General features: G+C 26.6%; 3 protein-coding genes across 3 annotated transcripts; all 3 read right to left on the bottom strand.

Annotated features, from left to right (window-relative positions):
• Positions 1 to 5,357, bottom strand: LOC101252750 (wax ester synthase/diacylglycerol acyltransferase 4-like). The gene is made up of 5 exons (XM_004251738.5): positions 4,949 to 5,357; positions 3,796 to 4,389; positions 1,068 to 1,424; positions 791 to 928; positions 1 to 281 (listed from the first exon to the last, which is right to left on the bottom strand). The coding sequence occupies exons 1-5, from the start codon at positions 5,168 to 5,170 to the stop codon at positions 117 to 119; spliced, it is 1,476 nt and encodes a 491-aa protein (XP_004251786.1). The 5' UTR covers positions 5,171 to 5,357; the 3' UTR covers positions 1 to 116.
• An 8,361-nt stretch (positions 5,358 to 13,718) lies between these two features.
• LOC101250870 (very-long-chain aldehyde decarbonylase CER3-like) lies at positions 13,719 to 15,715 on the bottom strand. The gene is made up of 4 exons (XM_004252041.3): positions 15,386 to 15,715; positions 15,173 to 15,283; positions 14,200 to 14,373; positions 13,719 to 14,006 (listed from the first exon to the last, which is right to left on the bottom strand). The coding sequence occupies exons 1-4, from the start codon at positions 15,713 to 15,715 to the stop codon at positions 13,875 to 13,877; spliced, it is 747 nt and encodes a 248-aa protein (XP_004252089.1). The 3' UTR covers positions 13,719 to 13,874.
• Positions 15,716 to 17,740: 2,025 nt separating this feature from the next.
• Positions 17,741 to 20,348, bottom strand: LOC101252464 (tetraspanin-8). Its single transcript, XM_004251737.5, has 2 exons — positions 19,688 to 20,348; positions 17,741 to 18,214 (listed from the first exon to the last, which is right to left on the bottom strand). The coding sequence occupies exons 1-2, from the start codon at positions 20,192 to 20,194 to the stop codon at positions 17,909 to 17,911; spliced, it is 813 nt and encodes a 270-aa protein (XP_004251785.1). The 5' UTR covers positions 20,195 to 20,348; the 3' UTR covers positions 17,741 to 17,908.
• Between the last annotated feature and the right edge of the window lie 4,887 nt (positions 20,349 to 25,235).

The following is a 25,235-nucleotide window of genomic DNA, read 5'->3' as shown; positions in this document are numbered from 1 at the left end:
TTAAACAAAATCTGAATTTTCATTACTAAAAATAAATATAGAGTCATTAAATGAATACATGAATCAAATAAGATTTGGAAAAAAAAACACAACAATAAAAGTCCAAATTTTATGAATTAATTTGAAGGTTTGGAAGAAGCAGAAGGCACAGCAGCTTTGAAAATTCTATCAAAGGCATTTTCAATGCTACATTTGAACTTTTGTGGATCAATTAGACCTTTTTCTGTTCCTACAGCCACTCTTAATTTTCCCATATAGCTCATCATTGTTATTGTTAAACTCTGCATGAAAAATCACCAAATTTCATTAAGTCAATATGTAGGTAAAAAATCTTGTTGTTCGAATTTTTTAAAAATATCAATAAGTGCATGTCAGATTCTTCAAAAATAATACTTTCTTCGTCTCTAATTACTTGTCTATTTTTTTTAAAAATAGTTATTCCTAATTACTTGTCAATTTCGACAAATCAAAAAAGGACAATTGTTTTTTATCTATTATACCCTCAATTAAATGACTAATTACTTTAAAAATGTAAAACTTTTCATTCACTTCATAATTAACAGGGGTAAAATGGTAAACTCAATACGTCATTAATTATATTCTTAATAAGTGTGTCAATTCAAAAGTAAATAAGTAAAAAGAGACGGAGGAAATAGATTTTTAGAGAATCCGTTACAAATGCCGCGTCGATACTGAAGAGTTTGTGCTAGGTGTAAACACATCCTAAAAACACACACACAAAAAATACATTATAAATATTTTTTACACTATCGATACGTAGAAGAATTACCTCGGGAACACCAACCACCATGAAGTACAAGCTTTTAACTGGATGATTTGCCAAAGCCATTTTTTCCACTGGCCCAATCATGTTTGATATTGTCATACTAGAATTCTTCAACGTGTTATGGATATATTTAGCCGTTACCTATAACACAAATTATTAATTTAGAATTCAATATATAACGTAAAAACAAGGTTAGAAATTTAAACTAATAAATTTTAAATTTCTATGAGGATAGTCATTTTTTCGTCCTTTTATAAAGAATTAGAGTAAGAAGTTTCACCTCGGGACCTTTATACTTCTGCAAAGTATCAAGCAATTTTCCAGTAAGGATAACCGCTGCGGAGTTTCTTTTTCTCTGAATAACATCTTGTGCTTTAAACACAAAACTTAGAGGATTAGTTGATGATTCTTCTTTATCGATTTTTGGTAATGAAACATGTAAAAATGCAAATTGATTTCCCCATTTTGACTCATTTTTCGGTTGCAACATTTCTTTCACCGATTTGTATCCTGCAATATTTCTAGTGTTGAGTAACACTAATGCCGTTGAATTTGCATTTTTCTGATCATATTTCATTTCCTCCATGTATAATCGTACCCCCAAAAACAAAACTCCACATATAACATCGTTTATGGTCTGTTAGACAAAAGAAATCAAAAATCTTTATTAGTATAAGATTATCAATAGATATCAAGATCATGACTCATGATATACATTGACATTATAAATAAAATGATACACTAAAAATAGAATTTAACCTATCATAAAAAGACTATTTTTTATACAAATTATTAATCAATCTCAATATAATTGATCATGTCATAGATATTTATCGTCACTAGTGTGGTGCCATTAAAGATGAGGCAACAACTATAAAGGAGGTTGAGATATTAATGTTGGTCATGGAAGTTGTTACATGTCATAAATTGAAAATTTAGGTCACCATAGCTAATTCAATGCCATAAATTGAAAATTACATTTTCGAGGAAAGGTTCAATCAACCATGCTACCAATTAGGGAGTTGATTCTCTTTTATTATCCGAACAAAACAAATATTTTTTCCGTCTTATATTAGTTATCAACTTTGCAGTCTTTTTACACTATCTTATGAGATAAAGCAATGACAAAATTATTCCATAAATTTATATTAGTACTCGTAGCGATAAAAAAATACTGGTGAAATATTCATAATTTCTCCTTACTTGTTCAATTTTAATTTTTTTACTTGTTATTTTTGACAAATTAAGAAAATATCTTATTATTTTACTTAGGGAAAAAGCTCAAATATGTCATCGAACTTTTAAAAAAAGCTCATTCATGTCATCAGTTAATAGTTTGACTCATTTATGTCAATATAGTTAAAGTAAAGGTTCTTTCATGCCATTATTTTTTAACGATAGCTTTGAAAAATTATTTTTGACACGTGGTCGATTATAATTCAGCCACATCACTAATTTTTAAAAATAAAAAATAAAAAAAATCAATTTTTATTCAGAATTTTGATTTTTTAATTAAAAAATTGATGACATAATCAAATTATAATTGGCCACGTCATCAATTTATTTAATTAAAAAGAATTTTAAAAAAATAATTCAGTTTTTTTTTTTGAGAATTATGATTTTTTCTATTGTGTCCATCACCCAGCCCCATCTATGAATTTAGTACTTTGGGGCATTAAAAGTTATATTTCCAATTGCAACTACTACTACCTTTTTCAACTAATTAAGAAGACAATTAATATATCCACATGTATTTTACTAGTACTAGTAATTGCTCCTCGGTTGGTCGGTGTATACGAGTTCGATATAATTTAATAGTTTTAATTTAAATTTTATATCTATATATCTGAATAAAGTAATTACACTGTATTGTAACTCAAAATTCTAACTCTATCTTTATTTCAGATATATTATTTTAGTGTAATTGCTATGAATTCCTACCCTACTTGCACCAAGTGCAATTTGCTTGGAGGAAAATTTGGGTACTTAATTCCCATGACAACATAGTCTGATAATATAGTACTTGAAATATTTTTTGTGTTATTTAATAGTCCAAGCAAATTAAAAAACATAATTTATTTTTTTAGATTATAGTTCCACCAAAACATGTCCTTTCACACAACATAATTCTTGGATGTCTTCTATTAATCTTAAAAAAAATAAAAAAATCTCTAAATCAAATAATCAAGAATCAATGCACCCAAGTGGTAGGTAGCTATATATATAGTCTTAAAAAGGTGGCATATATGGAATATTACCTTAATTACCTTACAAAGGTTAAAGAGATTGTTTCCAACACTAGTAAATATAATAAAAATCGACTTGACAAAACTGAAATAAAATGTATGTCCCAAAATATATAGAGGTCGTAAAGATTTTTTTTAAAAAAAAAAATTAATTTTTTATTTGTAAAGATCACAGTTTTTCTCTGACTTCTTTTAAGGTTAGATTTGATAGTTTTTTTAAATAACACGATAGTTCCTCAACTTAAGTAAAATATATCCATAAGATAAGCAAGTAGTAAAACAAATACAGTAACATAGAAGCGAAGTTTTAACCAAACTAAGTCATTATATAAAACAATTTATCAAAATAATATGTTTTTCTAAAATTTTACAAAACTAGTATAAACATATTTCACAGTAACGTTTTAGGATACATTTCATTTTTTAAAAGTTGATGGCGTCAGATTGATATATGTTACTCACAGTAACGTTTTACTCCTAAAACGTTACTCACAATAACGTTTTAGGAGTAAAACGCTACTAAAAATAACGTTTTAAAAGTAAAACGTTACTTACAATAACGTATATCAACCTAACGCTGTTAGTTTTTTAAAAATAAAATATACCCTAAAACGTTACCGTGAAATACGTTTATACTAGTTTTGTAAAATTTTAGAAAAATATATTACTTTGGTAAATTATTTTATATAATGACTTAGTTTGGTTAAAAATTCAGCAGAAGCCATACCGAAAACAATTAAGACAAGAAATTAAACAACATACCACTTTAAGATTGGACTTAATTACTTTGAGATGATCAAGGGAGAACTCCATAGTTGTAATATCAATTGGTCTAAACTCCACACCTTCATCACCAGACCTAATTGATGTTCTTTCATCTTCAAGATTAGTGCTTTTCATTAAACTCCATCCAAAATCTAACAAAGTGTTAACAACCCCATTAACCCTTTGAACCACATTAGTACATAACCTCTTCTTGTAATCACTTTCCAAATTGTGATTATAATTATTATTATTACTAGTAAATGATGGAAATGTTAAGGGAAGTGAAGGATTATCAGCTCTTTGTAAACAAGAAAGAAGTGCACCCATTAGTGAAAATCCATCACCAAGTGAATGATGAAGTTTAAACACTAAATTTCCAGCTGATTTTGTTGTTGGATATTTGAATATGTGAATTTCCCATAGTGGTCTACTTTGTGGGAATTGTTCCATAGAAATTTTTGTCATGTATTCATTGAAACAATTATCATAAAATTCTTTTGATTTTCCTTGTGGAAAAATTGGTACATTTATGTGGTCTTTGTGCTTCACTTCTACTTTCTTCCATTGTTTCACTCCATTCTTGTCTTTCACCTAATCAAGATTAATAACAAGAAAATTAGGATAAAAACAATCAAGAATTTGAAGAATAAAGATAGATCTCTACCCTAATTCAATCTGTAATTCATAAGACAATATATAGTTATCAATAACGGAATCAAGATTTTATATAATGGGAATTAAAGAAAAATATTAAAATATGACTCTTATGATTTGAACTTAGGAGAGCTAGAAGTATGATTACGAATTCAGTAATTTTTGTTCAAAAGTGTAAATTCATTACATATATATGAACGTTTAGTTTAGAACCAAATCATTAACAAGTAAAGTTATCATTCTAAAATTCAGAATTCATAAAATTAAAATTCTAATTTCACTTCTGTTTGAACCCTTTACCTAGCTACTTCACTATAGTTTTCAATATACCAAGATATCAAATCTACTATTTAAATATAAACAAAAGAAATTTGTCTTAATCCAACTTGCATAATATAATTTTCTAACGAAAGATATTCAATCAAAGGAGATCACAATCGAAATATCTTTTAACTAACGAAGGACATTCTAACACATCGCGAAAAAAAAAACTTACCATAATAGAAGAGAAACGAGGATTTATAGGAATAAAAACATCCTTAAGCAATGTAATGGTACAAGAATCATCGATCGGAATTTCAGATTCCAACACACAAATAACAGAAATCGACATAACTGAGCTCGTAAAATATTGCCCGGTAGGGCTAACGGGAAACGACGACGTTTCATCATAGTCTTCTTCTTCTTCAACTATTTTTTTCACATTAATATTCTTCATTTTTGTTGTTCTAATTTTGTTCACAATGTACTATGTTTTGTAGCTCTTAAATCATTGCCTTATATAAATAAAATATTTGGTAATGTTAGCTAGAGCCTAGGTGTGTGAATAATAATATATTTGCTAGTATTAGTAATTAATATCTTTGTATTTATTGTATGAAGAGATGGAAAATTGGATTTCATATGTTTGTGATTGATTTTCTTGTTGGGGAAATATACGGATACGGTCAGTGGCGGAGCTAGGATTTTTAATAAGGAGGTTCAAAATTAAATCATGAACTAATTGAACGGAGTTCGACATCTACTATATATACGTAAAAGATAATATTAATCATGTATAAATAGAAATATTTTTCGCTGAAGGGGGTTCGTGCTAGCTCCGCCCCAGGACACCCTACATGGAGTCATGGGAATGTCTCGAGTTCAAAGTCTGAGTATGAAGAAAATTTTGTTGGGAATATCACGCCGAAATAAACTTTGCAATGCATAATTTAAATTTAATCAGGGCTCTATTACAAAATCTCGAAACCAGGTGGGAATTTTATAAAAAAAGAAGAAGTTATGGTCACCTTTCATTGTATTGGCCACTTGTCAACAAACTTTAGCAGATGAGGGATTTTCAAGGGAATGAATTATTATTTTTTTCGTTTTATTTTACTTGACTTGATAATGTAAGTAAAAAATATATCTACGATGCATTTGTATATTAGACTTTAAATATTTCTTAAAAAGAATATGTAATTAATATTTAAGATAAAACATGAAAATATATACATTTTGCTGTTGATATGCTAAAAATAACAGATAAAAAGATATTTTTAATATAATTAAAAAGTAAAATAAACAGAGAAATATTTATTAGAGCTAGAAACTACTCACAAAAAAGTAGCTAGCATCAATAACTTTGCCTTAATAATTTGCAAGAACTGGCATTAATTCTTCTCTAACTTATTTAATTTATTAGGTTTGGATTTTATTCTTTAAACTCTCATTTATTTATTTTAACTTTTTCGATTTTATTTTATGAGAGTTAATTAATTAATTTTCGAAGCTAAAATAAGTTCATTAAAAAGAAATTAGTTTACTGTGTTGGTCAAAATTTATAATTTAATTTACAGAAAATAAAATATGACAAATATTTAGTACGGAGGCAATAAATGAAAAGCTAAATGAATATCTTAAATTACGAGTATTTTGAGACGGATAAAGTAGAAAATATTTAATAGCTGGCTGTATAACATGCTAATAATAAATGTGCCAACAAAAATGGTAGTTGATAGTCTATCAGATCATCTTCTCAATTAAATTACATCATGTGTGTTCTTAGTACTTTCCAGCTCTTGGCCTCTTGTTATTATTGTTAGACAGATAATATGAATTATGATTATTACTGTGAGTTCGAGTCATTTAAATAAAGAAGAGTTTGATTTGATTTAAATTTTAATATAATTTACTCATTTGTTACTAGGTCTCAAAATGATAACGATAAGGGTGTTGATATGCCTTTTAATTAATTATTATTTATTCGTTTGTTACTAGGTCTCAAAATGATAACGATAAGGGTGTTAATATGCCTTTTAATTAATCAAATAGACTTTCAACCTTCGTTTAGCAAAAAGAAAAAGAATTATAAATTTTACAAATTGGGTGTGTGCTAACAAAATTTTGCACTGATAATTCAAAAATTAAAAAGCTCTACATATAAAGTAAAATAATATTTTTAAAATAAACTTAATTTATGAGATCTTCATAATTCACAAAGCAGACAATCTTGATATCACATTAAAAGTTTATTAAAATTAACTTAGCATATATAATAACTGATCAACGATACAATTAATGATATTAAATAATTTAATAAAAATATAATTTGATCATTTACGGATCGATTTATAGCATATTTGAATGGGCTTAAAAACTGGTCAAATTGATTTTAAAAGTAAATTTTTGACTTATTAAATTACTTGATAATTATCAAAATAACTTATTTAAAGTCAAAAATAAATTATTTTAAGCTAAAAGCTTGGTGAGGGTGCTTTCTTTTTTCAATTTTGAAAGTCATTTTATGTTAACCATGCATATTACCTTTTTACCCTTAATTCTTTATTTTTTTTAATTTTCTTCTTCTTCTTCTTCTTTTTTATTACTATTATTATATGATAATTATAATTATTAGTGTTATTAATATTTTTATTATTATTATTATTATTTATTTTATTATTCTTTATTATTATTATTATTATTATTGTTATTATATATTATTTTTATTAATATTTTTTTATTATTATTATTTATTTTTATTATTCTTTATTATTATTATTATATATTATTATTATTATATTATTATTATTATTATTTTCATATTATTTTTTTTATTATTATTATATATTATCAATAATAATAATATTTTATTTATCATTATTATTTATTATTATTATATGTTATCATTATTATTATAATTATTATAATTATTGTTATTGTTATGTTATTATTATTATTATTATTATTATTATCATATTGTTATATTGTTATTATTATTATTATTATTATCATATTGTTATATTATTATTATATATTATTATTATATATAAATAATTTGTGATAATAAAGAAATATGTTAATGATAGAAAAATATAATTACTTATGGATGTAAAATATAAATTAATTTTTGTTTCATTTTTTTTAAGTATAAAAAACTTAAATTAATTTTTATTATGTTAACAATTTTTAAGGGTATTTAAGATATTTTGATAAAAAAGTGTTTACCATCACTTATTTGCCAAACCCATCAACAATTTTTTTAAAAATTCAACATTTTTTTATCCAAACACATAACTACTCATTTTAAAAATAAGTTCCAACACTTTCAAAAGCTCCTTTTAAAAGCTACCTTTTTTAAGCTCATCCAAACGGACTCTTACTATATCTACTTATAGCTTCAAAACGCGCACCTACCTATAGATAATAGTAGTGGAACCATAAATTTTATTAAGGATATTTAAGAATAATAGTTGACATGGATACGAACCCAAGATTTCTCAAGTCAAATGGACATCTATTACCACTGCGTCAAAGACGTATCGTAAATCAAAGGTGTTTAACTTTTAATATAAAAAAAAAACCTTTTGATTAGAAAATGTTGCCAAAATTTGACCAGAATGACATTTTACCTATATTATTTTACCTTTTTTTTTTAATATTTTTATCATTTTAACTAAAAAATGAACAAAAGATTCGTTTATTTTAATTAAAAATATTATAAATTTTTTAATATTCTGGTCATTAAATATATATTATTTAAATGTAGAATTTAACATATTTATACAACATAATTTTTGGCGAAAAATATCTAATTGAACACCCTGGAATGGCTATGGCTCCGCCCTACCTACAAAGAGAAATTAATTAGTGGCACATAATAAATCTCTAAATCATCTTTTAAACCTTTCTCTGGTGGCCAAAAGTATTAGAATGACTTGTCATTTTCATGTTTTTTTTATTGGTACAAAACGATTTAATATATTATATTTATATCTTAATATGCATAAGTACGTGACAAAGCATACTTACCACTAGTATTTGTATAACATTTATTTGTCTTAATTCTATAGGGAATATTTTGGTGAGATTTACAACCTTATTTTTTTAATTCTTTTTTTGCTCTTTTTTTTATTTGCGTCAAATATTCGATTCATTGTTGTTTAATATTTTTTATGTTTTATTAGGAAACTTACTATATAGTTCTATTACTAAGCGTGAAAGAGCCGCTTCTTGCCGTAATATGTTTTCCACCACCACCATAACCACCGATTCCTTCGACCATAACAATAAAAATAGTAATATGATCCGCCTCTATTTTCTTCAGAACAACAATGACATGGAGCCGCCCTCTCATGTACAATCCCTTGAGTATGATACAATTTTAGTCATCAATATTTGTAGCATTTTCTATGCAGCATGACCATGATTTCAAAGAGAGAGAAAAAATTCATTTTTTTGTTTCACTACTTATAAAGCTCAATATTGCAAATAAAAATAAAACTAATTGTAAAATTATATACAAGAAGCACTAGTGGTCTAGTACTAGAATAGTATCCTGTGTATCAACTAGGATTGTGATGGAGTGATAAATACTTTTTTATTTTTAATCAAGCGATTTAATTTCATTAAATACGAACTCGCATTTGTTAGTAAGCGCTCAATTCCTGGTGTAGTCGTCGATTCCTAGCGGGCCATTAACAATGTGTTCACAACAAAAGTGCAAATCAACTATTGAATTCACAGCCGTTTTAGTAAATTCCTTGTGATTTTAGGTAAATTGCCATTTTTGAATGTAGTTTTGTCTTTTAATGTCCAAAAGTAGAGCCTACATTGTTATGTGATCAATAAAGCTAAAATAGCAACCAAATTATGGAGGAGGGGGGATTCCTGTTGGCGAATTCAGAATTTTTATTTCATGAATTTGTTTTTTGTATATTTTTAATATTGTATTAATAAATTCATGGATTTGAATCTAATTGTTAAAAAGTAAAGAAGTCTCACATCAATTATAAATAAGATCGATAGGTATGCTTCGAAAAACATTACACTGCAAAAGTATTTTCAAATTTTTACTCTTTACAAAAATAATAGATAACAAATATGTAAAACATGTAAGATGTGTTGAAAACATATTCGGAAGAATAACTTTCGAAGTGTGAGCAAATATCTTTCAAGTCTTGTTTTGAATTTTTTTTAGTGATTCAAAAATCATAGTCATACTCTTTAAACACTTGAACAAACAAATATTGTTCGAAAATTGATACATTTTCGAATAAATATCTCAAAAGGTCACTCAAGTATGTGAAATTATTTGAGAAAGTCACTCAACTTGAATTTATATCAATAAAGTCACCCACTTTATGGTATTTTTTTTAAAGAATCATTATAATCAAAAGATTGAAAAAAAGAATTGCACAAACCACGCTTCAAGTTTAGTTTTGTAATACTTACTTCTATTTTAGTTTATAATATTATGTTTTATCTCTTATTTTATTTTATTTTTAATTATTATCTTAACTTAATTAATAATTAATATCAATTCATTTGTCTAAGCATTAAGTGTTAATTCAACTTGGCTCAGGTTTCATCATATTTTACCATAATTAATACCCACCAACATATATACTTGCAGTAATATTTTATTATGATAAAAAAATACATATACATCAATATTTTTAAATGAGTTCGGACAAATCATTTTAACTTTTGGATTGAATATCTGATGTTCGTGTTTAATATGATATTATTTAGTGCGGCGTGCATATTTATATGGAATAAAAAATAAGTTTGTTTTGGAAAGTTTAGATTTTTTTGATAAATTAAATAAAAGAGTTATAAAGTTATTTAAATTAAACAAAACATTAATTTTTATGTTAATAATAATTAGGTTAACAACATAATTATAAAAAATAAAATAAAATAAAATTTTAAAATAAAAATAAAATAAGAGAAATAAACATAATATTATAAACTATAATGGAAGTAAGTATTACGTACCTAAACTTGAAGGGTGGTTTGTGCAGTTATCTCTTTTATCTTTTGGTTATAATGATTTTCTAGAAAAATAGATCAAGTTAAGTGATTTTATAGAAAAAAATCCATAAGTTGGGCGACTGTATTGATATAAAATCAAATTGAGTTATTTTTTCAAATAATTTTACATACTTGAGTGACCTTTTGAGATATCCACTCTACTTTTTCATGGTTAGACATTTCAATAAGTGGATATATTTTTTTTTTGGGTCGAAGAATATATAGATCCAAAACCTATATCGTACTTCTTCTTTTTTTCCCATAGAAATAAGATTCTGAATTTCAGTTAAATATGAGTATAGAAATTACATATGTCTTATAATAACATATTTCACGTAATTTTTTTTATATAGAACAGATTTAAATATGTATCTACTTATTAAATTTTATAATAATTTAATTAAAATTGAAAGCAATAAATATTGAGAGAGATTAACTTCAATGGTACATAAATAAAGGATTGAGAAATTGAGGCAGAAGGAGAGATGAGATATTTTTAATCAACATTCATTTAATAGTCAAAATTGATGTTCTTCTTGTTGACCACAATTTTATTAGAAATTTTTGTGTGGAGCACTTTGACCTTTCTTGTAAATAAATAAAACTATAAATAAATCTCTCCATTGATATCCAATTTCTTGCACAAAATATTATTTTAATATTTCTTGATATACAAGAAAAACTTATAACAAAATGTATAGTAGTAATTCAGCATCAAGATTAGAAAAAAAGTATGTGGAGAAGCATAGAAGGAACAATATGAAGATCCTCTTTAACCACCTTTATTCCCTACTCCCACCTCATCCCTCTCAGGTTTTTTTTCTTTAATTTCTATATTATATTCGTACTATGAATCATCATCTTTTTCGTAACGTTCAGAATAAAGTTGCTCAGATAGTAAACATTTTCAACTTTCAATATAAGAAGTAATCATATTATTCTTTTATTCAGAACTCACTTATATACTGACTAATTTGAATTCACTGAATACATTATTTTATAGTGAATTCAAACTTAATCTAATATTTCTTTTTGTATGTAGATGAATGTGTGAATTATTATAAGAATGTAATTAGATACTCTATTATGCTTTAAAGTTTGAACCCATAACTACAAATATAATGTTGGTTGGATTCATCGAGCTTAAATTCTGAATCAAATGTAACACTAGGATATGTGATTAAGAGGTTTGAAATCGTCTATTTGATGTAATATATATATATATATTTCTCAACTAGTTGATACATATAACTTATTTACAACACAAAGAGATCAATATTACATGTTATATAACCACTCAAAATTAAAGTTAAATGTGTCGTGTCATATATCACAAGAATCAAAATTAGAATTTATCGTACTTTTGTGACATACTTATGTGTTTGCATGAAAATTAGTTGCAGGAAGCAATGGGATTGCCAGATCAAATAGATGCATCAATAACTTACATAAAAAAACTTGGAAATCAAATTGGAGAAAAGCAAAATGCAATTGGAAAAATTAAGGACTATGCCCAATTTATTATCACCTCAGATTGAAATACAAGAAATGAGCCCAAAAATGGACTTAATTTTGATTACTGGCCTTGATAATTTATCTATGTTTTATAACATAATTAGGTTACTCAATGAGGAAGGTTTTGAAGTAATAGATTCAAGCTTTTCACTTCATGGGAACTCTAAGATGCAAATTTTCCATGAAACTGAGGTATGTATAATATTTTATCTGTCTCAATTTATATGATACGGTTTGATTTGATACAGTTTAAAAAAGAAAAGAAGATTTTTAAATAAGTGATCTAAAACAATAATGAGATATTTGTGTGGCTATAAATCAAATTATTAAGGATAAAAAGAGAAGTTTTAAATTTCAATTCTTTTTTATATTGTTAAAGCATATTTAAAACTTAAATGGTTAAAAGGAGCATATCTTTATTTAGTTAATTGTGTTCTCTACATACACTATATATGCTAAATGTAAAAGAGAGAATGTTTGCATCCTTTTGAATGATTTTCTTATTTATGCCTTAAAAATTGAAAGTGTGATATAGTGAAGTTATTATTCTATTAATTGTTTTTTAAGAAGCATGTCAAGTCGAACGTAATTTTATATCCAAAGTTTAAATTTGAAATTTCTTATTAAGGATGAAATAGTACGTACGATTAAACTAGTTAGCGGCAAAACTCAAAATTCTAGTCCTTTTTATGGATTGAATCTCAAACCTATTTAGTATGGCAAAAAAAACTCATTTTGACACTTTTTTTAAAAAAAATTTGTGTGTAGGTTATTGGGAACTCAACAATGGTGTATAGAAGAGTGAAGGAATTGCTTAATGGATCTTCTTCAAATGATGATATTATTGAAACCCTACTAAATTCATGGGACAATCAGATTCGTTCTGAAATGTTAGAGTTAATTAATTTGACCTAATAAATTTATTACCAACATAATTCACTATTTCTAGCGTGAAGTTAAACTTTACAATAAGTCATATTAGTACACTTATTAGACACAAAAAGTAAAGGCTATTTGTGACAAATTTTTTGATGCTATGAGGCATGGGCTTTCGAAGTCTTGCATTCATTTTTGTCTCATTTTCAGGTAGAGTGTACCAGCTTAATTCATATTTAATTTATCAGAATTCGATCTAATTCGCGTATTCGTCACCCTTGATATACCTATAATATTATGGTGTAAACCATGTAACATCGTTTAAATTTTGAGAGTCAAAACATTTAATTTTGATTGTAAATTCGGACATAAAATCTTTAAATTTTATGATGATTCGAGATATTAAAAAATATATATATCAAAAAGTTATGACTAAAGAAAAAATCTATGTAAATCTCAAAATCTAATATGTACCACGTAAATCATGAATTTAATTTAAATTTCTGAATATTCATAATGAAATCATAAAACATATATATATATATATATATATATGGACTAATATATATGTAGTCCAGAAATCCAACTAAACATAAATCTAGCCATCCCAAATTACATTAATCCCTACAAATTGGAAACTTTGAATTAATTTGGAATATTTGTTACTTAATGAGATAACAAGTAATTAATTCATTAATCAGTCTTTTTAAAACTTGAGACAGGCATTAATCCATGTTTTAAGCAGCCTCCCAAACTAAATCAATTCTTTGTACATCAATAGCCCCAACTTCATGGTGAGTCCATCCTTCCAATGAATGTACAACTCCTCCTGCATGACATGCATGTACAACTCCTCTTTCCATTGTATACTATACATACAAATAAACTTTAATCAGACATATTAATCTACGTTACTCGGACTCATCAAAAATGTCAATGAGTCATATGTGTGTCAGATTCCTTCAAAAACAATATATTTTTCAAAGGATCTGATACGAATGCATCAATTATTTTGAAAAATCCGAACAAGTTAGCTATTAATTAGTCAAATTGATTAATTACCTCACATGATCCAAGTCCTTTAACATGAGGAGGTAATCTCATGGCAGCAAGATCACCATATGTACAATCATTTCTATAGGGCAAAATAGGAGGTACCACAAATTGATGAAAATGTGCACCAACAGGAGCAAACTTTTGCTCTCTTGGTGTTATCCATTTTCCAACTATACATGTCTATATATACCAAAAAAACCAAAATATACAATTACAGTTATAACTAGTGGCGAAGTCAGAAATTTTATTAAGAATGTCCAAGATTTAATATATATATCTGAAAAGTATTTTTTGATCAATAAATTTCGTATAATTTTTTCAACGACGGATATTCGTTTGATCATCCTAGCCTATCTGTGGCTGTGCCATTGGAATTATTAATTAATTAGCAATAAGAAATATATAAAAAGGCGGTTTGATTAATTCACTACAAATAAAAGTTTTTTCCCATCATGAATTAATAGGAAATTTGTGTTATAGAACATAATTTTTTTAATTTTTCCGCTCATTTTCTTCTTGACCAACTTATTTACTGAAAAAAAAAGACACATGGTATTGTGATAGGATATAAATTCTCACTGAAATATCAGGAAACTTTCTAATTTTTTCATTTAAAAATATTACTCACTCTAGTTTATATTAAGTGAATTATTGGGGATATAGCACACCCCTTAAAAAAATATTTAATGATAAAAAAAAAAACTATTTTCCACAATTACCCATTTAATTATTCCCAAACTATTTTCTTAAAAAATATAAAGCAGTTAAGAATCTCATTAAGTTAATGATAAGTATAGGTAACAATTCTTTTGAACTTTGAACAGTTCACTTATTTTAGATTACGAAAAAATCTCAATAATTCACTTAATATAGATCAATGAAAATATGTTTTTATTGTTTTCTCACCGATTCAATTAAAATATCTACCAGAATAGTCACCGAATATTTTTCTGACCAAAAATATAGTCAAATAAATTACCTTGCAATTTTTAGCTGCTTGATACTTTGTGACATGAACAAGGTATTTTTGATATTCATATGGAGCTTCCTTAAGTATCTTTTGAAATCTTTCACTAGATGAAGTTGACATCTGAAAAAATAAAAACAAAACACATCAATTTTAGTTATTTTTATTTATTTTAAACTAAACAACATGATTAGTTAATTAATTAAGTTAATTAAATATACTTACAAGAACACGAACTTGTTTAGTACATAGGTAAAGAGCAATAGCTCCACTCAAAAAAACTTCATTAACATCATGTTTAGTAATTTGATTAACGATAACTCCTGCTGTTAATGTATTTCCATGTACAACTCTTACTTTAAGATTAGGATATTTATTAATAAATAATATTCCACCTCCATTTAATCCTTCATTTTTGTTTAATGCTGCAAGACTAATTACTTTAACACCTAATTTATTTGCTCTAAGTATTGCTTGTTCTATTTGGTTATTAATACCATTTTTTGCAAATGGTAAAAAATATGAGAATTGTTTTCTGTTAACAAATAATGGCATGTAATAGCATGCATATATATGGATGAGTCTTTTCTCAAACAGAAATGACATAGATAAGCTAAACTATTAACGAATGACATATATAAATCTTTTCTCAAAATTTAATTTTATATATATATATATATATATATATTAATTGCCTAAATGCAATTGAATATCATCCAAAAAAATTAAGTAACTTATCGTAGTACATTGACTTTGTATAGCTTATTAATTTGATGAATATTAATTTCATTCAATATAAGGGACAATTAGTTAATACTTCGGTTTAATAATAGTTGTCTACTATTAATTTGACATATACTTTAAAAAATAATAAATAACAAGTGTAATAATATTATATTATCCGTTGAATAATATTTTAAATTTAAAATTTTAAGGATATTGAATAGTATTTAATAACAAGGATAAAATAGACACAAAAAGATAAACTATTCCTTGATTTTCAAACTGAACAAGAATTGTTGGATAGTTAGTTTTAAAGTTGTCAAAATAGATTTGGCTCGTTAAGTCACCTCAACACAACCTTTGAATTAAGTAAGGTTGAGCCTACATTTTTTGGCCCATTTCTGAACTAGGCTTTTTGGCCAACCTCATTTGGTCCGCTAGCCTCGTAAGTCCAATCCGTAAGGCTTAAAGGTCAGCCCACGAGTTATGAATGTTAAAAATATTTATGATAATATTTTAGTAGTGTTTTATTTATTAATTTTTTTTCCAATAAATATTAAATATTTAAAAATATAAAATCAAGTCTAACTCGTTTGTAGATCCTTTACATTTTAGGGTCATTAACCCACTAAAATCAAGCCTACTTTTGTTTTTATACCTAATTTTTATTTTCCCTTTGTTGTCGTGCTCATGAAAAAATTGATCATATATATTTTTTGGTTGGATGAATCATACAATGTTGTATCTTGGCTATTATGTTTGTTATTATGTGTTTTTATAAGTTTTCACTAAAGTATGTAATTCATAAATGAATTTTTGTATTATTGATGTTGTGTTCATACATCAATGTTTGACATTCTTTCTAAGACATCAATGTTGTCCGTTTTTTGATTGAAGGACTGATCTGTTTCAACTTGTGGCCCGCTTAAAGCTGAATATATTGTTATTTTATAGACCCTTTAATTAAAAGGAAGAACTCGTTTTTTACCTATTTAACTTCATAGCCCGTTAGGGCTAGATTGGATCAACCTATTTTGACAGCTCTACTTATTTTTAGTATAATAGATAAGGAAAGATAGAACGAGAGAATAGTATAAATTTAATCAAATATCATAAAATATTTTTTTAAAAAATGATAAATCCTCTAACTTCAACTCTTCTACTGTTTTCCCTTGAATTTTTCTATTCTTGACATTTTTTATTTATTTTTATATATACCAAAAAGTTGTACTTAATTTTATTTTAACAAAATAAAAGGCATAGTCAGCTCCTTAAACTTGTAAGAAAATTTTGTTTAAACACTCAAATTAAGTCATATTTCAATTGTATACCTCACTCCTCGATAAAATATTTTTATCATACATTTCTAATTCACATTTTAAAATATTTTTTTCTACATTTATTTTTATTGGTCTATATCAAATATGTCAATTCTTACTATATCCACATGAGTAAGCACTACAACTCTGCTTGCCAAATGAACTTACATTCTCCACAATACTTTTCAATTCATCCAATATTTTACCAATTTTGGAGACAAGTCCAAGCTATTGCCAGAAGTTTTTATTCGTCTATTAAATAGTTAAGTTAATCGCATCAATAGGTGAATTTTGACCCCAAAATTGGTAAAACATTGAATGAATAGTTGAAGTCTCAATTCACTCTATTTCATATGTCATCAATAAGTATTCGATATCTCTTGCTAGTTCCTCTTCTTTTAGCGCGATATTTGTCATTCCAATTACAACATACATGATAAGCGTGTTATAACAGGAATGAATAGTGTATTAACTGCTTAAATCGGACTTGAACCTCTTACCTTACCAACAGACAACAAGCCAAGACCTGAAAAACATGTTCTAAACAACGAACTCGAGTATTAACATGAATCAACTAGTCCAACAGAACTCGAACAAATAGTACTCATCTGTACATTCAAGACCATGGCAACATACTAAATGGTCTTATACTCCTTATCATACGCGACAAGAATCTTAACAACGACTGATCAATCGAGCAGTACTCTTAAGGATAACGCTTATATGAATCAAGACGCCTATTGTTTCTAAAAGCACAACATCCAACAGAGTAAACAAGAATGAGGAAAACAAGGAATATGATATTGAGTACAGCCACTCTTTTCCAGTCACTCTTGATATTGTCTAACAGCCCTGCTTTGCAAGATTCACAGCTGTAACACAACACATTCGGATCGTTGCTCCATAGGTTACAGTCAGGATTGGTGAAGGATGATGACGTTGAACTCTTGGTCCAGTTAGTCGGGCTCACGTAGGTGAAGTTGCAGTCGTTTGATGGTTTGCAGCAACCAGACTGAAAGAACAAACATTCCGTAAACAAAATGGGACATAATACACAATCAAGAAGATATATCGACTAAGGTTTTGTATATAGGATGCGTTCACACCAAGCCAATGAATACATAAGACGTGTCTTTCATACACATTTATTACTTGATCATGGTTAAGTGATTGTAAGTAAAAAAAAAATCGTTCTAATCACCGCATTTTGAGAATGATTTAGCATAATATGTTAGTGAATCAACTAAGTTATGTAAACTTTCAACTGATACAAGAAAATGCAATGAAGTTTATACATAGAACCAAAACAAGAGTAGTTAGTAGACATGGTTCACAAAATGAGGAGATGCACGGATGTCCCAATGCGGAGGTGTGAGAAGTTGGGTTTAGACGGATTTTGGAGAGATAGAGATAGATCAAAAAAATATTAGAGAGATGTGATTAGACATGATATGACACAGTTGCAGCACATCGAAGGTATGGCCTTAGCTAAGAAGGTGTGAGCGGCATGGATTATGGTAGAACGGTAGTAGACATGAGTGTGTCCACACTAGTGAAGGGTAGAAGTCAAATCTCCATACACTCTACCGAGACTACCCTTACTTAATGGAGATGAAAAACTTGTTCGTATAGATCAGAGTCAAAATCTTAAAACTTTCAACTTTATAAAGAAGGATAAATCAGACTCTTAGTGGTCATTCTTATCTCATCACGCCACACATTAAGACATAGGCAATTGATTTGGGAAGATAGGAAAACAACATCCGTCGTTTTTAATTTCTGAATAGCTAACGTTAAAACAAAATAAGTCATCTGGACTCACATTTGGCCATAAAACTTCGAAATTCCAGAATCTTCAAGAATTTGAAAAACAACAAAAAAGTGTGTTCGCTCCAAATTACTCAAAAACAACTCCAATTTGTATTCACAACCAGATACAAATTTTCAAAAGATATCTTTCATCTCTAAAAACAAAACCTTCTTTTTTTCTTAAAATTTCACAGCGAAACATAACCAAAAGCGGAAAAAAAAAACTCCAAAAAAAATCAATATTTGACCATAAAAATTCAAAATTCCAGACTTTTCAAGAATTTTTTAAAAAGAAAAAAGAAAGTAAAATTCACTCCAAATTATTCACTAAAATCCCCTTTACATGACCAACCTCCAAAAAAAAAAATCAACATATGCCCATGAAAATTCGAAATTTCAGAATTTTCAACAATTTAAATTACAACAAAAAAGTAAATTAAATTCACTCTAAATCACTCGTAAAAATAAAATAAAACAACTCCAGTCTAGTTAGTATTCATAGTCAAACACAACTCCGCCAATTCTCGCCCAAACAAAAAAAAAGAGAAATTCACTCTGAAAACAAAAACTAGTCTCAAAAAAATTCACAAGATCAAGATCGAAAAAAAAAATCACCTTTTACATAACCAATCGAACATCGAATAAAAAATATGGCTAATAATAAAAATGAAAATACCTGAAGAGCAGATAGATGTTTTTTGTAAAACTCTTCAACTTTATTATCCACATCACCATTATGATCCATCAATGTTTTGCATATTTTAGTATCCTTCAAACAGCTCTCAATTTTACCCCAATGATTATTAACTCTTTTTTGTAACCAATTAGAATAATCACCAAGCCTATATTCTTTATACCCTCTATCAGATAAAACATGACCAGCCCCTTTATTAGTAACAACAAATGCAAAAATTGTAAAACAAAAAATCAAAATAATTAATAAAAACATTATAACAAGATAAATCCATAAAAAAAATGAAACTCTACAACATGAACCAATTAAACCAGCTAATGAAATTAACATAACAAATATTCCAAGTGCTATAATTGGTTTTTCAAGAAATCTTTCACATTCTGTATTTGCTTGTTTTGATAACCAAATTCCTCCACCTAGAATTGGAATTGAAATAATAAATGTTATTATGTTAACAATTCCAACTAAATTGTTACTCAAACGCAACATTTTGATTTTTTTATTTTTTTTTGGGATTAGAAATTGGAGAATTTTATTAGAAAAAGTTGAAGAGGTGCATACATATATTTATGGAGTTTTTTGACTAATCATTTATGAGAAAGACAAAAAGGGTAATATGTCATAATAAATATAGAAAAAGAACAAGTCCAACTTTTTATCTTATATTTTTTTAAGAAATATACTTGCCAATATAAAAAAGGAAAATAATTTAATTTTTCTCTTCTTGTTTTTTCATTTCCCCATATTTAGTAAAAATAATGATTCCACCCATTGAATTAGTCTTGGATAATTCAAATCACATTATTTAAGGTCAATAAAGAAAAAAATGATAGATATTCCTCTGTCCATTTTTAATTGTCATGATTTTCTTTTTTAGAATCAAATAATATGAGTTTTGATTAATATTTAAGTATATATATTTTTTCACCATGTAAAAAAGTACTTTAAATTACCTTTTGTATATTTTTTTAATATCTAATGCAATTTAACTAATTTTGAAAATTAGTCAACTTAACTTTTGAAAAGGCATAATTTTAACCATAAACTTATTGAGAAGTGTTAAATGGTCAGAAAAAAAATTTAAAAACTATAATTTTTATTTTATTTTAAAATGAATTGATCTTTTTCCATTTTTTAGCAAAAAATATTAAAGATAAAAGGGTGAAAATATTTTAAAAAGTAAAATTACATTAAAAAAAATATCATTATGATCAAATTTTCCGGCGAAAGAGATTTTTCCTAAAGCTATGATAGCATCAAGGTCAAAAACAGATATCAACTTGCTGCAAATGGATCTACATTATATTATTATTATATGCATATGCATATGATATTGACTCAATCTATATATTTATTATGACCTAGATAATATGTATTGATAATCGTGGGATTTCTTAAAAAGATGGAAGTAAATATATGAAATATTAATTTTCTGAATCATGATATTCTCTTATATTTCATTGATTTTGATCAATTAAAATAAGAACTTTTTAAAAATGAAGAGGAACTAGTTAGATTTTTGAATTCTTATATTTGAATAGATAAACAAACACATAAATTTAAATAAAACTGAATAAGTACACGATAGAAAAGGAAAGACAAAAAAAAAAGGATGACCAAACATTTCATTTTCTAAAAGAACATTATTGCAATTTGCACATTGAATTTGTCCAAAGGGTAGTTGTATTTGATTAGAAGAGGGAGATAACATTTCGTATTCAATCTTTAATTTTATTAAACATATTTAATCTTCAATTAATATAAATGTATAATTTTGATCCTTCAAATTAATATGAATGTGTGAACGTTATCCATTGTATCTACTCATTGCTCTATTTATATAAGTTAATAATTCAAAATGAAATAGAAGAAATATCTTTAAAACAAAGTAATTTTGAAAAAAGATAATTAAAAAAGGATGGTGGATGGTTAGGGGTGGAGGTTCGGTTCTTCGGTTCGATTTAATTAAATTTTGGTTCGATTTTCGATATTCAGTTTTAGAAAAGTGTGCACTATAGTTTATACAAAACAAGATCGGTTCGGTTCAGTTTTTTCTACTTCGGTTCGATTTAGTTCGATATTTTTAAATCGATTTTTCGGTGTAAATAAAAATAAAAAAGGGAATATAATTAAGTGTTAAGAGTTTCATCATGTATTTAATAAAAATAAAAAGGGCATAGATGATTTTTAAACAAAGATGTCAAAGGATTTGTTTTTATTTCTTAACATAGATGACTGTCATTTTGCTAAAGCCTAAAGACTTTCTCCCATAACGGAATACTAAATGAATAAAGAAAAGAGCAAGCAGCCTAGCAAGTAAGATGTCACGATAAACTTTTGGACAACCAAAATATAAGGACTCACAATGTACAATTGATATCATATTTGTTGTCATTTAAAATTTGAAAATTTAAATGGGTCATGTAAATAATTTGAGTAATAATTCAAAAGTATAAAACTATTATTAATTAAGCAATATAATTTAAATATTTTAAAATTAAGTAAATAAAACTTCGATTATTCGGTGAACCATAACTTCGAGACCCTTGCAGAACTCCGAATCGAAATCCCAAAAAAAGAAAATCTACATCGAACCAAAATACTGAAGAATGAAAATCAAATTTTAATTCGATTTGACTTTTCAATTTTTCAATATTTATGTCCACGCTAATGGAAGTAGTCAAGTTGCCATTTGATCAAAATAAGAGGGTTACATCAACGTCAACCATAAATTAAATTAAATATACAAATATTATTTTCTATTCTTCTATCGGTTTCACAACTCTTCAATGTATTGATCCCAAAAATATCACGCATTGTAGATATTAAAATAGGATGACTAAAAATTAAGCTAATTTTACTAATACTAAACAATAGAGTACTCGATTTCCTAACAAGATTCCTTACACACCATTAAACTATTACGGAGTCAAATTTTTCACTAAAAGAGTGAATTTAAATATGATTAAGTAAATATATCAAAAAAATCAACGGAAATTATATATAAGAAAACTTATTTTAATTATGTATAAATCATACAATTTTTCGTTAAAAAAATTTAAAGTAACCCTTCAATTTTATCTGACTTCGCTCCGCAATACTAAAAAGATAAGTTGGAGAAAAGAACTTTGATTTTGGGCCGGGGTGGAGGTGGAGGGTGTAAAGAAAATTGTGAATTTTATTTACATTTACATCCGACTAAAGTATTTATTTTGATGATTTAGAGGAATATATAATTGAGATGTTATATTAGGATAAATCGAAGGTCTCTCAAATATTTTTAAAAATCTATAGAGAAACTTTGTATACAGTTTTGGACATTACATACTTTACAAATAATAGTGAAACTTTTCGAGTACGTAGAAAATAATGTGAAGTCACCCCTATTTCGTTATTCAAAGAGAAACCGCTATTCTTACATCACCCTTTGTTATTGCATTGGAATTGTACGAATTTAATTATATAGTGACAAAAACATTTGATCAGACGTTACACCTCTAAAAATTTCTTGAGAAAAAACAAGAGTTTATAATTTGTCTATTATGAATGGAAGAGCTAACACCAATTCCCCAGAGAAAGTAAACAAGAATCTCTTTGACCATTTGATTTAAACAATAAGAATCAACTTTATAGTAAATGACACTCACAAATAAATTATATTGGTGAGACGAGAAATGTATTAGCCCAAACAAAATGTATTGATCATACTTTTTGAATTTAATTTAATTTTCTAATATATATTTGATCAGAGTTTGAAAAAATGATTTTCATATATTTTCAAGTTCCCAAAAAATGACTGATCAATTTTCGGGAAATCCGTCATAATTTATTTTTTTTTGAAAAAATCTGAATATAATATATGTTCAAATACAATTCAAATTTTCAAGTTACAACATCAAAATCTATGTCAGATAGGAGCTAAGAATCGTTATACTTTCTATCAATAAAAAAAGAGAATACATGAGTTCTGTTAAATAAATGAACAAACTAAATGAGAGAGTATATATAGAGATTAGCTTGATTAATCTAACAAATTAAATCATATATATAGTTAATGAATTTGCCAAAGTTAAAATTGGGGATATATAGCCATTAGTTTGATTATTATTAGTAATCTTGTATTGTATTTGAGGTGTCATTTTCAAGTTTTGGGCTTCTTTTAGCAATAATGTTAATTATGGGCCTTGGCTCTTTTGGATCGTATAAAGTGGAGGCCCAAATGATGACACTGCATAATGAAGAGACTTGGAATTAAGGATAAAGATGGGAAAATTATACATAATAAACAAACATTTAGGCTTTAGCCTAGGTACAATTTAAGAAAATTGTAATTCGCGGTTATAGTTTTTATAATTTTTATTATTTTTCTGATTTTTATAAATTTAGAAACTGTATGATTTGATTTCTGATTATATAAATTTAGAATTTTGTATATGCTTACTCTGTCTATCTATATATGATTTATGAAAAAATCATGATAAGTTACTCTGTTTGTATATTGTCAAGTGATATATACAAGCGGAGTTCTGATAAATTTCTAAATGAAACATTATACAAACGAAAAAAATATACAAATCACAGCTTCCATAGCAAACTAAACTATAGATATGAAACACAACTTCAAAACTATAGCTATAAAATTTTATTATGTCTATTATGTTTGCTATTTCTAAAATTTTCTCAATAAGAATTTAATCTCGATCCATAAATATACATTTGTTCAAGTCTTATCATTTTAGTTTTCAATTGAGGTGATATTCTCTATATTTGAGCTTTATTCCCTTAAATTATGATGATAGTGTTAATCATCATTTTTGTTATCAAAATGAGATCTATGAATAAAAAATTAAATTTAACTAAATGTATCACATGTCAATTTTTTTTTTTTAACTAAATGGCCGCGTGTATATATAATAATGACATATGAATACTGTATAATGGTATATTTGAATATTGTATTATGGTAAATAATTAGGGGTGTGCATCGGTCGGTTCGATTCGATTTTATATATAATTGGTTCGGTTTATCGGTTTTCGGTTTTAAAATATGCTAACTCAATAACAAACCAATAAGAAATTTTTTATCGGTTTATCGATTTTTGATGTTATCGGTTCGGTTTCGGTTAACCCAATAAGAAAGTGTCGATCGAATAATATATAATAGTACGTATGCTATAATTACATGATACCAACTTACTGCCAAAAAGATAATAGAAAACTTTGAATGTTGATCAAATTACTAACATTCACAAACTTGCAAAAGCTATCGCCTACAATTACGAACTAGAATTAAAACTAAAATAAAATATTTCAATGAGACAATCTTGAACGGTTGCTTGATGCACTAGATAACAACAAAGTTCTCACCAATTTCCTAACTAGAAAATCACATAGCCTGAAAAGCTAATATTGAATCTATTTATGTATTAAATTATGTATATTTAATATTGAGGAAGGGTAAAGTAGTAAATAACTATCGTCTTATTGGGTTATCGGTTTACCCAATAGGGAAAATCGAAACCGACCCAAT

Source organism: Solanum lycopersicum, chromosome 12, assembly GCF_036512215.1.
Source record: "Solanum lycopersicum chromosome 12, SLM_r2.1".
NCBI lineage: Eukaryota > Viridiplantae > Streptophyta > Magnoliopsida > Solanales > Solanaceae > Solanum > Solanum lycopersicum.
Note: the sequence above shows the minus strand (reverse complement) of the source record. Positions and strands in the feature narration are given on the sequence as shown.

Excerpts from the sequence above, each read along its gene's own strand:
- LOC101252750 (XM_004251738.5), bottom strand. The coding sequence starts at position 5,170 with ATGAAGAATATTAATGTGAAAAAAATAGTTGAAGAAGAAGAAGACTAT. Across the intron at positions 4,390-4,948 it reads CTCGTTTCTCTTCTATTATG|GTGAAAGACAAGAATGGAGT; the intron begins GTAAGTTTTTTT and ends AATCTTGATTAG. Across the intron at positions 929-1,067 it reads AGAAGTATAAAGGTCCCGAG|GTAACGGCTAAATATATCCA; the intron begins GTGAAACTTCTT and ends TTTGTGTTATAG.
- LOC101250870 (XM_004252041.3), bottom strand. The coding sequence starts at position 15,715 with ATGCCATTATTTGTTAACAGAAAACAATTCTCATATTTTTTACCATTT. Across the intron at positions 14,374-15,172 it reads AAGCAGCTAAAAATTGCAAG|ACATGTATAGTTGGAAAATG; the intron begins GTAATTTATTTG and ends TGGTATATATAG. Across the intron at positions 14,007-14,199 it reads AAGGACTTGGATCATGTGAG|TATACAATGGAAAGAGGAGT; the intron begins GTAATTAATCAA and ends TTGTATGTATAG.
- LOC101252464 (XM_004251737.5), bottom strand. The coding sequence starts at position 20,194 with ATGTTGCGTTTGAGTAACAATTTAGTTGGAATTGTTAACATAATAACA. Across the intron at positions 18,215-19,687 it reads AACATCTATCTGCTCTTCAG|TCTGGTTGCTGCAAACCATC; the intron begins GTATTTTCATTT and ends TTGTTCTTTCAG.